Here is a 14548-nt window from a genome sequence, read left to right as displayed (position 1 = left end):
ATGGCACTCAAGAACTTATGATGAAAGCTCATCACGAACTCTTGATGACTATGCTGAAATAGTCTCTTCGATAGCTACGTTGTTACTTGTTTTACTATACAAAATGTTCCACTATTTTTTTTTTATAACAAGTTTGTTATCTTTTTAAAGTATTAATTTAAACTTAATCCTAAATTAACTCTAATTAATTATACACTTATTTGAAATAATTTTTTCCATAATTAAAATAACAAATGAAGATTTTTTAATCAAAAATAAATAAAAAAATAATAATTTAAGTTATTAATTTAAAAAATTAATAATTTTAAAAAATTAGAATAAATTAAACCACTCATTCATAGATGTCGCCACCAATCGGATAATAAAATTTGATTTGACAGTTCCAATATTTGCCATCTCCCAAATACATGGTCTTTCAAGAACTTTCATTTTACTAAAACGCCGGTTTTTCACCTTTACCATTCGTACAGAGCGTGACGATGGAGCAAATACTTCAAAAATTGTTGGTAGCCAACAGCACGACGATACAAGAGGTAAATTTAGATTAAATCCACCCGAATAACACAACGTTTACGTCCTAACCTAAAAGTGACACGTGTATTTGTTAGGTTTTTCGTTGTAAATTTATTCGTTGCGTGTGTTTTAGGGTACGAAAGAGTTAAAGGAGGCGTTTAAGAATACCGAAGCCATCCCGGCGCTTTGTGATGTTTTGGTCGCGTCGGCTAGTCCGCAAGTTCGACAAACTGCTGCTGTTGTATTGCGGAGGAGGTTGGGAAAGAGACATTGTTGGAATAAATTGGATGTGAACGTTAGGAATAGGTAGGATGATTAGATTTACGAGGTATTTTGGTGATTCATTTTTAAGTATGTTGTAAAACAAAAATTAAGAGAAAAAAGTTTTTTTTTAGTGTTTAGTGAATGTCATGGTTTTTGAAGACATTCTATTCTTTAACAATATTCTTTATTAAACTTTCTCCTTTCCCTTCTAAAATTACTGTTAATCATTTTTATGTAATTTCTTTTTAGATCAATTTTAAAGTAGTCCAATTTTTTTTTGTATCATTTTTTTGTGTATTGTGAAATTGGAGCAATGTGAAGTTTAAATTAGAATTTACAAAGCGAGGTTAATAAAGGTTAATTGGCGGCTCAACTTTATATGCCATAATAATGATTCACAATATACAGGATGTCACACATAACTGGTTTGGTTGCTTAGAACTTTTTTAGGTTCCACTATTCATACAGTTTTGAAATTTTGGTACATGGGTTGTTCATTCACAACTTTCAATCTAAAACATTTTCAAGATGGCTACCACTTCCGGTTTACCGGAAGTAGACCATAACTTTGTTATTTTAAATGGAATGCTATAGTTTTTATTACACCTTTTAATTGTACCTAAAAAAATATGTTGACTTTCATAAAAGTTATTAGTACCTAGCGTCTTTCGTTTTCGAGTTATTTTGATTTTAAGTTTTTTTTGGCAAATTTCACCATGCTCTTTAAAATCCTATATCCCAGTCAAAATTCATTCAAAAACGTTCTAAATTGGCAAGATTACTCCTCAGATGCTCTCAAATAGATTATCATTTATTGTATCAGAGTGTCTTACACAGAGTGGTTACAAATTGAATTACTACTCAATGGCGAGAAAGTCGAAAATTTTAAATGGGACGCCCCATATTTTATTAGCCTACCCGAAAGGGAATTTAATTCTCTACAATTTATCTATAAACATTCCTATACCTATTTATTGTAGTTTCGCTCATATTGGGAAATTTATCAAAATATGCAGGTTATGCAGGAAACTATTTGTATTTTTATTAGAAGGCCATGACATTTTGACAGTTTTTCGTTTAAGGGGGTAAACCACATTAGAAGGTTCAAAAAATCGATTTTTTTATTGCATAAATCGTTAGCTTAACTATCCAAGAATACCATGTCAAAATTACAAACCGAAATTCGCATTCGTTTAGATTTTATGAGCATGGAACGCTTTTTGTTTATTATGTGTTTGTTTACCTTACTTGGCGTCAGTTTTGATTTAGCTTCTACGAGTAATTTGTTTGCAATTGAAAGTGAGAATGCCTTCGTATCCGAAAGGTGATCGTGATGTTTACAAACGCCGCAATAAACCGCGTAAAAGAAAGTTCCATGGGAACCACCGATGAAAATCCTCGACACAAGTGTTGCCCACAGAGAGCTGGTGCGTGTGGCAGAAACGAGCAGCTCTTGGAATGGAGCTTGCACCGCACCCAACTTCATTGCATTCCGACATACAGCAGGAAATTCAGCATATATATGAAGATTTATCAAGGGATGAATTACTAGAAAGATGTTTAGGTGGCCACACGCAAAACGCAAATGAAAGCTTTAATTCCACAATTTGGCGATTATTTCCTAAACATTTGCACTCCAGACTAAAAGTCATCGAATTGGCATCGTACTTAGCCGCGTGCTTTTTCTATGAAGGAAATTCATTTATCTTCTGATGATCATGAACGAAGCAGGAATGATGGTAGGCACTCAAAACTTCAATTACGCCGAACAAATAGATGACCAAAATAAATAGATGACAGAATCGATGAGTTCATTGGAGTCGAAGGAAGGTCGGCAAGCTCGAAAAGCACAGCTGCAGGCGCAAATTGAAGCCTATGAGGAAGAAGGATATGGTGCTAAAATCGCGGATTAATCGGTGACTACTTCTAAATTTCTAGTTTTCGAGATTTTTTTTTCAAACCCGTGTTTCTCAAAATGACTTTTTTCACATTTGCGGGAACTCTAACTCAAAAAGTAATGAACCAATCATTATGAAAATTGATAGTATGATTCTTTATGAAATTACGCAATATATGAACCAACTTTTAAGATGATATCATGATTTTAAGAGTGTTTTTTTGCATAATTAATAAAAATAAAATGTGAAATTTTAAGTAAATTTTTCCAACACCTGCAAAATTTTTAATTTTCGTTAAATTTACCTGCATTGAGGTTCATATTCTTAGAAAATAAGTTATTACTCGAAAATGAAAAACTTTAGGTACGACGTCCAGCGGGCATTAGAGTATAACTTTGTTATTTTTCGATAAAATTATTCAAAAAAATTCACAAAAGTTGTTCGAAATATAAACAAAATTTGATTAAATTCTAATTAATTCTTCCCACCCAAAAAAATCCTAAAAAATCAATGAAAATGAGCCTCCTTATGTGGTTTCCCCCCTTAATATATGTCTATTATTATTGGTACTATTAACTACTTACTACTTACCAAAAATAACAAACAGAAGATCAAATACATGAAACAATTAAAACAAAAAATTAATTACAAGAATTAGATTTGGATAAAAATATAAATTTATAATATAAATTTGTTATTAAATTGAATTTGGAAATGCAATGAAATACGATAAACTATTTATTTCGTTGTCTTCATCACTGGTGACCGGAAATATGCGATTTTTTTTGTCTCGATATGTCCAGAACTAAGAAAATCTTTATCAATTTTTTTAAATTCTTCCTTGTGATGGGCGTTAGGTTTGTTAGGCATTTCTAATTAAGTCCTGTTCAAAAGTTTATTACATTCGTCATCAATACAATAGTATATTAAAAAACAAGTTTCGTAAGACACGCTTGAAATGCACGAATTCAAGTTGAAAAACGAGTGGCGAAGCCACTAGTTTTTTAATGAATGAGTGCTTTAAGTCTTATGAAACGTGTGTTTTATGCTATTTTTTGTAATTCGGGTTTTTATCCTTTTTTTTAACAAAACTAAAATTAATTTTGAGAATGTAGGGAAATAGCTATGTAGTAGTTGGTAACACCGCAACACTTGAAAATAGAAATTTGCATTGACAATTAGAAATTGTCAAAACACAAAATGTATTCACCTGAAAAAATGTTTCATGTACACCTTCCAAAATAAGAGAAATTGCTCAAAGTTCAATGTCCTCATCATTGTGAACCTTGTATTCGATGTGAAGAACGAGTTGAAAATATCTATAAACATTTTTGTCTATAGATCATCAATTTTTATTTTTTGTCACATTGACAACTAGAAAAATTAATGACCCAATGTCACCAACTTGACCAACTTGCTTCCATAAAATGTTACTAAAATCTCATTACAGCATCGGATGCTGTAAAGAGTCTCATTACAGCACCCGTTTGAGTACTGTAATAGCTTTCATTACCATCGCGAATTACAAAAAATAAATTTCAAATATCGGCGTTGGAATAATCTGCCATCATGTTCAATGACTTACACCCATCGTCAAATGTAACTAATGACAACAATAATACAAATATGGACCAAAAACTGTCAAAATTCCACAGCTTTCTAATTAATAAAATGCATTTCATACATTTTTGTTAATAAATTTCCCAATATGAGGTAAACCACAATAAATAGGTATAGGAATATTTGTAGAGAATTAAATTCCCTTTCTGATAGACTAAAAAAATATGGGGCGTTAGAAACAGTAATTCAATTTTTGACCATCAAAAAGATACTCCGATACAACAAATGACAATCTATTTAACAGCATCTGAATAGTAATCGTACCAATGTAGGTCTTTTTTGAATGAATGTTGGCTGAGATATAGGGTTTTAAACAAAATGTTGAAATTTACCAAAAAAAGCTTAAAACCAAAATAATTTGAAAACGAAAAACGCTGGGTACCAATAACTTTTATCAAAGTCAACCTAGTTTTTTAAGTGCAATTAAACGGTGTAATAAAAACTATAGCATTCCATTTAAAATAACGAAGTTATGATCTACTTGCGGTAGACCGGAAGTGGCGGCCATCTTGAAAATATTTTAGATCGAAAGTTCCGAATGAACAACTCATGCAGTCAAAATTTCAAATCTCTACAAATAGTGGAACCTGAAAAAGTTCTAACGAACCAGTTACGTGAGACACCTGTATAGAAAAGTAAAAATAACATTAACTATACAGGCTGTTTTAAAACAACGTTTAAATATTTATGAGGGTAACAATAATAATTTAGTACTACAGTCGAAAAATGTTAATGAACATGGGTTCGCAAATCAACAATTTTTAAGATACAGGATGTTCAAATTTTTTGGGACTCTACGTTTTTTCTTTTAAACTATAACTACTACAGATTCAATACTTGGCAAATTGATACAGTATGGAGCTGTCTCTTTTTGAGAGTAGTATGTTTTTCAGAAAATTAAAAAATTTTATTTAAGAATTGGTTTGATAGCTTAATTCTAAACATTAATCCGAAAAAAAATTTGGTATTGGTTAAGGTTTCTAAGAAAAAACATATTTTTTAATGTAAATTATTAGAAAAATTGAATTGATACAATGTATTATTAATAGTTTCGGTTTTTATAACTTTCACAAAACTTACTAGTTTATAAGCTTCATCAAAACGAGGCTTTTTACTGAAGATGTACAAAATGTCGACCTGCAACATCCATACAGTTTCTAATTCTATGTTCACAGAAAGCCCAAACTCTTTCAAACATTACGAATTGTCCCTGTTCTGTAACAACACGCGTAAAGTGCGGGGGAGCACCATCCTGCATAAACCAGAGATTTAGTCTTTGATTTAACAGAAAGTTTTCCAAAAGTTAAGGAACAGTGTTTTCCAAGAAAACTAAAACGCTGTTGATGTCTGGTTTCAACAACAGCTCTAGTATTTTCGTCAGACCACACATGATTATTGTGTAAATTGAATATTTCATTTCTGGTAAAACCAGCTTCATCGGTAAAAAGTATGTTAGTTGGGAATCCTCGACGTTCAACAGCTTCTCGTAAAACCATTGAGAGAATATCAACCATGCGCGGTAATCCGGAAGATTGAGGGCTTGGACACATTTTCATCAACTCTATTAAAAATTTATTCTTCTATTTCTGGTATACATACAGATCTCTGCCATCCGGTATTATAAGACCTTTCTTCAAACGTTTCTTTTAGACGGTGAAAAGGTGATTGAAATGTCTCATGTGAAGGTAGTCGCCGATTGAGAAATGTTTCAGCATAGAAACGTCGTGCTCTCAATTGCGCCCATTTCAGCATTTGAATACAAGACCATTGCAATCGATTTCACTTCAGGTTTCGCAAAGACAAATTACTGCAGTTTGGTTATTTCGTAATTTGAACGAAACGTCAAATTAATGTATCTTAGCATATTGTGGGTGAGTCAAAGCCTACTCCTTGTAATGACAAAATTTTGTTAAATAATGGACGTACACTCAGCATAACGTTTTGTAATGGAATAACTTATACCAACTGGAAGCAAAAGAGACAGTTTCATACTGTATCGATTTGCCAAGTATCAAATCTGTAGTAGTTATAATTTAAAAAAGAAAACGTGGAGTCCCAAAAAATTTGATCTTGTATCTCGAAAACGGTTGATTTGAAGATCCATGTTCATTAATACTTTTCTTGAACACACCCTTAGGTGATTTAATGAAAATATCCTCACCTCGCAAAAAATATTTGGGCTCAGTTTGCCCAGATAATAATTTTCAATATTTATTACTAATTAATTAAATCTTAAATTAACTCTTTACGTTTCAGAATAAAACAAGGAATGCTACAAGCGTTATTAAGTGAACAAGAAAAATTAGTGAAAAATTCAATAGCACAGTTTATTGGTATAGTTGGAAAATATGAATTTCCTGATAATACTTGGCCGGAAATTTTACAATTTATTCATCAATTATGTAGCAGTGAAAACGTTTTAGATAGAGAAGTAAACCACTTTTAAGTTAAATTAAATAAAATTCTCTATATATATATAATTTTAGATGGGAATGTATACTTTATCAATAATGACAGAAATCTCCAAAGGTTCTTATTTACCACATACCGAAGTTTTAGCAACATTATTTACAAACATCTTAAACAACATGCAAGAACTTAGTTCCAATTTGGCGTATTACACGGTTATCACAATGAAACATTTAGTATCGGTTATCGGGGGACATCATCAAGTAATGTTCATTTAATTTTGAAACGAAACGAAAATCATAATCACTTTTTTAGATGGTTAATGTTTATCATACTTTATTACCCCGAGTTTTAGAGATTATAAACAGTTTTTGTCAGACTGACGAAAAAAGAGCTTGCGAATTATTCGAAATTCTTGAAGATTTAATGGAGGATGCCGTCGCGGTTGTTATTTCGCATATAAGAGTTATAATGGAGATGTGTTTAAGAATTGGTTGTAATAAAGACATCGAAACTAGCGTTCAAATTAAAGCTATCAGTGTTATAGGGTGGATAATAAGAGTCAAAAGTAAAGTATGTTAATTTTTGTTTTAAAATGTATTTTTGGATCTAATCTAGATTTCATTTAATTTAGGTGGTTCAAAAAAATAAACTTATCGAGCCGGTTATTGACGTTTTAATACAATTAATGGCACAGAAACCGGAAGATGATGTAAATGAGGAATATTTTCTTGGTGATCCGGATCAATTCACCACAACAACAATCGCAGCTCAAACTCTGGATTTAGTTGCGTTAAATGTTCCACCTGAAAAAGTGGTACCTTATTTATTAATGAGGGTTGAACCCGCCCTTCAAGGAAACGATATCTACGCCCAAAAAGCAGCTTATTTAGCCCTCGCCGTTTTAGCGGAAGGTTGTGCTGATTACATCAGGAAAAAATATTTAGAAGCATTTTTAAAATGTATTTATAACGGAATCAAAAATCCAAACGTTGTTGTTAGAAATGCGGCGTTTTTTGCTTTAGGACAATTTTCGGAACATTTACAAGTACATAAAAGATATTTTAAATCAATTTAAAATTAATAACTTATTTTTTAGCCTGAAATAAGTCAATATGCATCAGAACTCCTCCCAGTTTTCTTTGACTATCTCTCTCAATTATTCGTCGAAATGTCCCAATCAAAGACTGAACCCTCAGGTCTCGATCGTATGTTCTACGCCCTACAAGCGTTTTGCCTTAATTTAGATGATGGCCTCCTTCCATACCTTCCAACATTAATGGAGCGTCTCTTAGTGGCTTTAGACCCATCAAGTTGGTCGCTACAACTAAAACGGGTCGCATTAAGCACTTTGGAATCAGTCGCGTCGGCGGTTAAAGAAAAAATAATGCCCTACTTCCAAAAAATCATCGAAATACTTTTTACATACATCAATGCCAACCCGGACTCGGATATCCACGAACTTCAATCGTACGCTTTGGAATGTTTGGCAACTGTGGCTGATACGGTAGATCCCGAAACGTTTAAACCACTTTCCCAACAAACGTTAGAGATGGCGTTAAAAATATTGGCGGAAAGCGAAGATCCGGATGTGAAGAAGAGTATTTATGCTTTATGCGCCGCTTTAGCTGGAGTTATGAAAGAGGGGATTAATCCTGCTCTTCCTACCATCGTTGACGCGATGATTAAAACAATTCAAAGTAGTGAAGGAATAATCGTAATTATATATTTAAATAATAATTCGTTTGATTAATGCATTTTTTTTTAATAGGCGCATTACGAAGAAGATGAAAAGGAAGGTTTAGATTTATATGATGATATATCAGGATCTGAAAACGAAGACGAAGAAGATATTGAAAATGAATCTGTTAGCAGTGATTCAACTCAATGTCGATATTCTGTTGAGAATTCTTATAATGATGAAAAGGAACAAGCCTGTTTGTCATTAACAGAATTATCAAAGAAATTAAGGTACTAAAATTTATTATAATGTATTAGTTATTAATTAAGTTTATTTTTTTAAAGTTCGTTCTTCTTACCATATCTTGAAAAGAGTTTTGAAGAAATCTTTAAACTTCTCGATTATCCTCAGGAAGACATTAGGTCATCGGCTATTGCCGCATTAGAACAATTTTGTATAACGCTTCATGAACAACAAACTCCAGAAGGGAAACAAGCCCTTTACAAAGCATTACAAATGTTCATACCAAAGTGTGCTCAAATTATTAAATTTGAGGAGGAACAAAACATTGTGATTCAAGCCACAAACGCTTATAGTAATATGCTTGAATCTATAAAAGGGGATATGTTTGTTGGTGAAGGTCATAGAGAGGCCATTATGAACTGTGTGATTGACTTGTTGACCAAAAAAGTAAGAATTTTTTCTTTATGAAATTTTAATTATTATTAATAATGGTTTTTTTTTAGACAACTTGTCAAGATAACGATAACAACGATTCAGGGGACACTGTTGATGATGATGAAGAATCTGAACAAACTGAATTGTTACTTGAATGTGCAGGAGATATTATTCCAAAATATGGAAATGCTTTAACGCCTGATGAGTTTGTTTTGTATTTTCAAAATGTTCTTAATTTATTATCAATAAGAACGGTAATATTTTTTTTATATTAAGGTTAAAATTAAGGTTTAATGTGTAACCTTTTGTAAGTCTTCTTGATCTGCTGGGAATGTTTTCAATCCCTCATACAACTTCCTCCATGATTTTTTGGTTCAATTGGTTCAACTCTTAAACCAAAATAGACCTATTATTACAATTCATTAAGATCCTAAACTATTCCATCTGTTCATCTTTCTTATGTACTCAAACCTTGATTCCTGGATGAGATCAATTTGTAGGTGTTGTAGGGTGCTAACATTTTTCAAATTTCATCGACATTTTTTTTATTGGCCAGCAAGAGATATATTACTCTATGTACTGCGCTGCAATATCGAATTTTTATGAAGTTGAGAATTAATTAAAAATTTTTTTTTACAGAAAAATAAGAAAAGTGTGAGTCAACGATCGTTTGGTTATGGAACATTAGCTGAATGCATGAAACCTCTTGGAATTTACGTTGAAAAATTTGTTCCTGCTTTATTACAATTATGGGTTGCTGGAGCAAAAGATGAAAGTGAAGATGTTAGAAATAACTCAGTTTTTGGACTTGGCGAAATGGTACTTTATGGAAAAGATTGTATGTTTCCGTATCCTTTCAGATATTAACAATACTTATTTATGTATTAAGGATGTTTTTTTCTATTTCAATGTAATTGAAGCAAATATTTAGGTTTTATATACAGGGTGGTCCATTTAACGTGAGCGATTATCTCGAAAACGGTTCATTTTAATGAAAGTTGTTCTGTGCGAAGGGGGAAACCGTATGGCGATAACATTTTTTGACCTTGACCTTATTTTCAAGGTCATATAAAGGTCACGGGCAATTTTTTAAATAGCACCCTAGGTTTTTGATTGCAAAATCAAACAACAAGTATAAAATTTATAATAAATGTTCTAATATTTCCCCTCCCACTTCAATACATTTATTAACCCTTCTACTAAAACTTTCTTTACATCTTAAAAGGTTTTCTTGGCTATTATTTATGCATGCATTTCTTATCCGCTCTTTCATGTTTTCTGGCGTAGTCGGTACTTCGCGATAAACATTATCCTTAATGACGCCTCACAAAAAAAAATCAAGAGGTGTTAAATCAGCTGATCTGGCAGGCCAGGAAATTGGACCTCCCCTTCCAATCCATCGCCCAGCATAATCTTGATCTAAAGCTTCACATGCAATGTGTGAAAAATATGCAGGACGCCCATCATTTTGCAGCCACATATTTTGTCTTTCTTCCCTGCTCAAATCTACAAGTAACGTTGATAAGACGTCATCTAAAAAATGTCGGTACTTCTCCCCATTCAGCATACCATCAATAAAATATGGACCGATCAATTTGTCACCAATTATGCCACATCAAACATTAACAGACCAAGGTCGTTGGTGTTCTACTTCACACAACCATTTCGTATTTTCAACGCTCCAATAGTGCGTGTTATGTCTATTGACTTGTCCTTTGTTTGTAAAAGTAAACTCATCTGAGAATAGCACGTTCCAAAGAAATTGACGTTTAACCGCATTCGTTCTTGTGCCCATTGACAAAATATTAATCGATTTTCAAAATCACCCCCATAAAGCTGTTGATGCAATGAAATGTGGTATGGGTGATACATGTTGCGCTTTAATATTCTTTAAAATGCTGGTCTTCCATATTCCGGCGTCAATTGCAAGTCGTTGAGTGCTAATTTGAGGATTTACCTCAACGCCAACTAATACCGCAATTTCCTTTTCTTCCATAGTTACAGTTGCTCGCGTGATTCCACATTTCCATTCACAACTCTGTAAAAGGTACTTCTCGAAGGCGTATTTCGATCAGGAAAACGTTCTCGATACAAAGCTATACTATCAGCAACGTTTCTGCCACTTTCTCCATAAGTAAAAATCATTTCGACTTTTTCTGTCACACTTAGAGTATCCATGATTTAATGACTTAGTTTAAACACTTTGCCTTAATGTAAAACAATGGAATAAATTCAGAATTTGTTGCCAAGCAGTTTTTATACAAGTTTAGTTTTACATTTTAAAACAATTCAACCAATTAAGGGCCAATCAATTAACCGGCCCTTAGCCAATGAGAGCGCTTAAAACCGCTGTATCCATGGTAATTATCCGTTAGACAGTTTATCGGGAGGTGGTACAACCGACCCTTAGATACGCAACTCATGGATAAACTTGCCTAACAGATAACCTCAGTGAACCGTTTATCCAGCAACTTTCTACCCGACAGGCAGCAACCTACAAGATAGAACATAGATGGTACCCCTGAGTGTTAATATTAGAAACGGAAATGAAACGTAATTGGTGAAATTTGAATGATTGATTTTAGTTTGTGAAGTTGATATAAACAGCTGATCGTGTTTTGGAGGTTATCATTCCCGTGTGCTTTCGGTATTGTGCTTTGTTTTCGAAAACCTCTTTTATAATGGAATTCGTACATGAATATTTATTAGACAGCGATAAAGATGAAGACCATATATTATAAAAGAAAGACAAAAGTCAAAACCACTTTGAGGAGTTGGACTACCACGTTTTTTTTGTTAGATTTCGGTTAAAAAAGGACACAGTTTTGTTAATCTTGGTTAAAATTGAGACGAGATTATACTGTATTAGATTATAGATTATATTATTATTTTTTTTTTAATTACTAGATTATTATTTATTTTCTATAACATTTTTATATTCGTTTCCCAAATCCATCAGCAAGTTCTTTTCTGCTGTACTAAAATTTGATGATATTTTCTTTCTCTTGCTTATCCATCAACACAATTATAAGCTTAATTTATTTTTGACGTTATATTTTAATTTCATTGTCATTTCCTTTCACCAAGCAATCAAACTTGTGCTCACATTTTTTTGACAATATCTAATAGGTAAACCCTTAACCAGTACTTCAATGTGGTGGGTTTCCAAATGTCCTATTTATCTATAAGATTACCCTAAAGTACGGGTGGATAAACGATTCATCAACGTTATCTATCAGCTACAATTTTAATTGACAGATAAATCGTCTTTACTAGATATTGATAAACCGGCCCTAAGTCTCTGAAAGCGATATTCTGAAAATGCCGACATAAGCAGTTCCACGAACTCTTGTTTTTCTATGCGTTATTCTATTATCAAATTGACAAAGGCGGAGAAATGTCGGAACCTTTTAGATCGCTTTCCAAATGTATTTCCGACGAGCCAGGTCACCCGATGTATCTCTTCTTGAGTTTTTTTTGCGCATTCTTAAATAGTATTCTAAGAATTAAGAACTAAAGATAATGTATCGAAGCGGATAGGAAAATTTTTAAAAATTCATAAATCTTATTTGTTCTTGCTAGATTATATACGTTAGTTAATCGTTTCTGAAGAAGTTTCAGTTTGTTTCAAAAGATGTTTTGCCGTTGTACTGGCAAAACCACATAGTAAAATTTTTTTATTTTTTTTTGTTACTTTACTTTTATCCAGAGATTCAGATTTTACAATAAAATATATAAGGTGCTATTTAAAAAATTGGTCGTGACCTTCATATAACCTTGAAAATAAGGTCAAGGTCAAAAATGTTATCGTCATATGGCTTCCCTTTGCACAGAACAACTTTCATTTGGTTCATTTTTATGTAAAATAAACCGTTTTCGAGATAATCGCTTGTCTCACGTCAAATGGACCACCCTGTATATATATATACGGGTTTATAGCGTCCGGTTCTTCTATCCTCTATCCTCTCATTATCATGGTTTCAGCTTTTTCACCGACATTGCTCTCTGAATGGCGCTTATCCAGGTAACCTTTGCTCTACCTCACTTCCTCCACAAGTCCTTTGTTAACTGCCCACTTTCTTCTAAGATGATGCTTTTAAAGACTCAGTTTTCATATTCATTGAAAAGTTTACTTGTCATAAATTCCAGATCCTCATATAATTGTTTAATTGCATATCTATCACAGTTTTTTTATTGAGACAGTATCATATCCTTTAGTAACGTTTATAAATAGTAGATAGACTTCTTGATTGGTGTTTTTCTCATTTATTTGGTTTATAATAAAAATATTATCAATTTCTAAAGTTTTGGAGGCGCAAGAATACAAGTATAAAGTACCTTAGTATAAAAAAATCTTAATAACGACGTTCAGAACTAAATTGTCCAGATTAATAAGGGCCCAATCTTTTTTTTTTGTTCCATAAAAATAGTAATACCTTTTCCCTGTTTTATAACTTTTTGGGTGAATATTTAGGTTTTAATTTTTTGGTAAATTTTCTTTAACATATTTAATGTAGTCATTACAATGATATATTACACGGTTTATCAAATATGCTTCCAAAAGAGACACATTCAGGAACAATGGATAATATCAGTGGGGCTTTAGCAAAATTAATAATAGCCAATGTAAACGCAGTACCGATGGACCAAGTATTTCCAGCACTCCTTCAGCATTTACCATTAAAAACCGATTTTGCTGAAAACGAGGCGATAATTAAATGTTTTTGTGGATTGTATCAACAGGGTAACGTCCATATTAAAAATAATATGGAAAATGTTGTTAAAATTGTCGTTCATATTTATCATAATAAACAGACTGAAAATGATGGTAAGGATTAATTAAACGTTTTATTAATAAAGTATTAAATTTAATTTATTTTTTAGTTACTTTATTAATGGTGACAGAATTCTTAAAAACTATAAACCGAGATTTTCCCCAAGAATTTGGAAGTATAGTTTCTTCGTTAGGTGAAGATGTAACAGGCAATGTGCAAAAATTATTTATATCCTAACGTTTTTTTTTTATTAATATTTATTTTATTTTAATAATTTAATGATGTATTGCTTGTTTTTTCTATCGCCTAATGCATGAAATTGCGTGGTAAATCTCAAAAATTAAAAACAAATAATAAATTGTATACCTACGAGATTATTTGGATGAATTTACATTACAAAAGCACAAAGGTACGCAATTATTCTCTCATTTTCATTGTTATTCTTCAGTGTTTGGAATCGAGAAAGAACGTGATTAAACAAAACTGCAAAATTAGCTATTTTATGCTTATACATTGTTATTTACAGTGTTTTTTTATATAAAGATTTATTGAAGTAAACAAATTTTGTTTGACGTTTTAATCATAACCCTTGAATTAATTAATTTTTTTAATTATAATCTTGTATTTACCTAGAAAATTCTTTGAAACCAATAAAAACCCAATTTATTAATTTTTTTCCAGTAAAATACTTATAATTATTATCAGTTATC

The 14548-nt window shown here is 32.0% G+C and overlaps 1 protein-coding gene across 1 annotated transcript; it reads left to right on the top strand.

Moving 5' to 3' along the window:
- Window positions 1–387: 387 nt before the first annotated feature.
- On the top strand, window positions 388–14400 carry LOC111418039 (importin-4-like). The gene is made up of 13 exons (XM_023050471.2): window positions 388–533; window positions 647–819; window positions 6552–6726; window positions 6782–6967; window positions 7020–7277; window positions 7339–7752; window positions 7804–8421; window positions 8476–8675; window positions 8730–9075; window positions 9132–9317; window positions 9703–9911; window positions 13581–13891; window positions 13948–14400. The coding sequence occupies exons 1-13, from the start codon at window positions 480–482 to the stop codon at window positions 14073–14075; spliced, it is 3258 nt and encodes a 1085-aa protein (XP_022906239.1). The 5' UTR covers window positions 388–479; the 3' UTR covers window positions 14076–14400.
- Window positions 14401–14548: the final 148 nt, after the last annotated feature.

Source organism: Onthophagus taurus, chromosome 1, assembly GCF_036711975.1.
Source record: "Onthophagus taurus isolate NC chromosome 1, IU_Otau_3.0, whole genome shotgun sequence".
NCBI classification, from domain to species: domain Eukaryota; kingdom Metazoa; phylum Arthropoda; class Insecta; order Coleoptera; family Scarabaeidae; genus Onthophagus; species Onthophagus taurus.
This window is presented reverse-complemented; position numbering and strand designations above follow the sequence as displayed.

Coding starts and splice junctions, on each gene's coding strand:
- LOC111418039 (XM_023050471.2), top strand. CDS start 480: ATGGAGCAAATACTTCAAAAATTGTTGGTAGCCAACAGCACGACGATA. Junction 820..6,551: donor GATGTGAACGTTAGGAATAG/GTAGGATGATTA, acceptor TTTACGTTTCAG/AATAAAACAAGGAATGCTAC. Junction 6,727..6,781: donor AAAACGTTTTAGATAGAGAA/GTAAACCACTTT, acceptor ATATAATTTTAG/ATGGGAATGTATACTTTATC.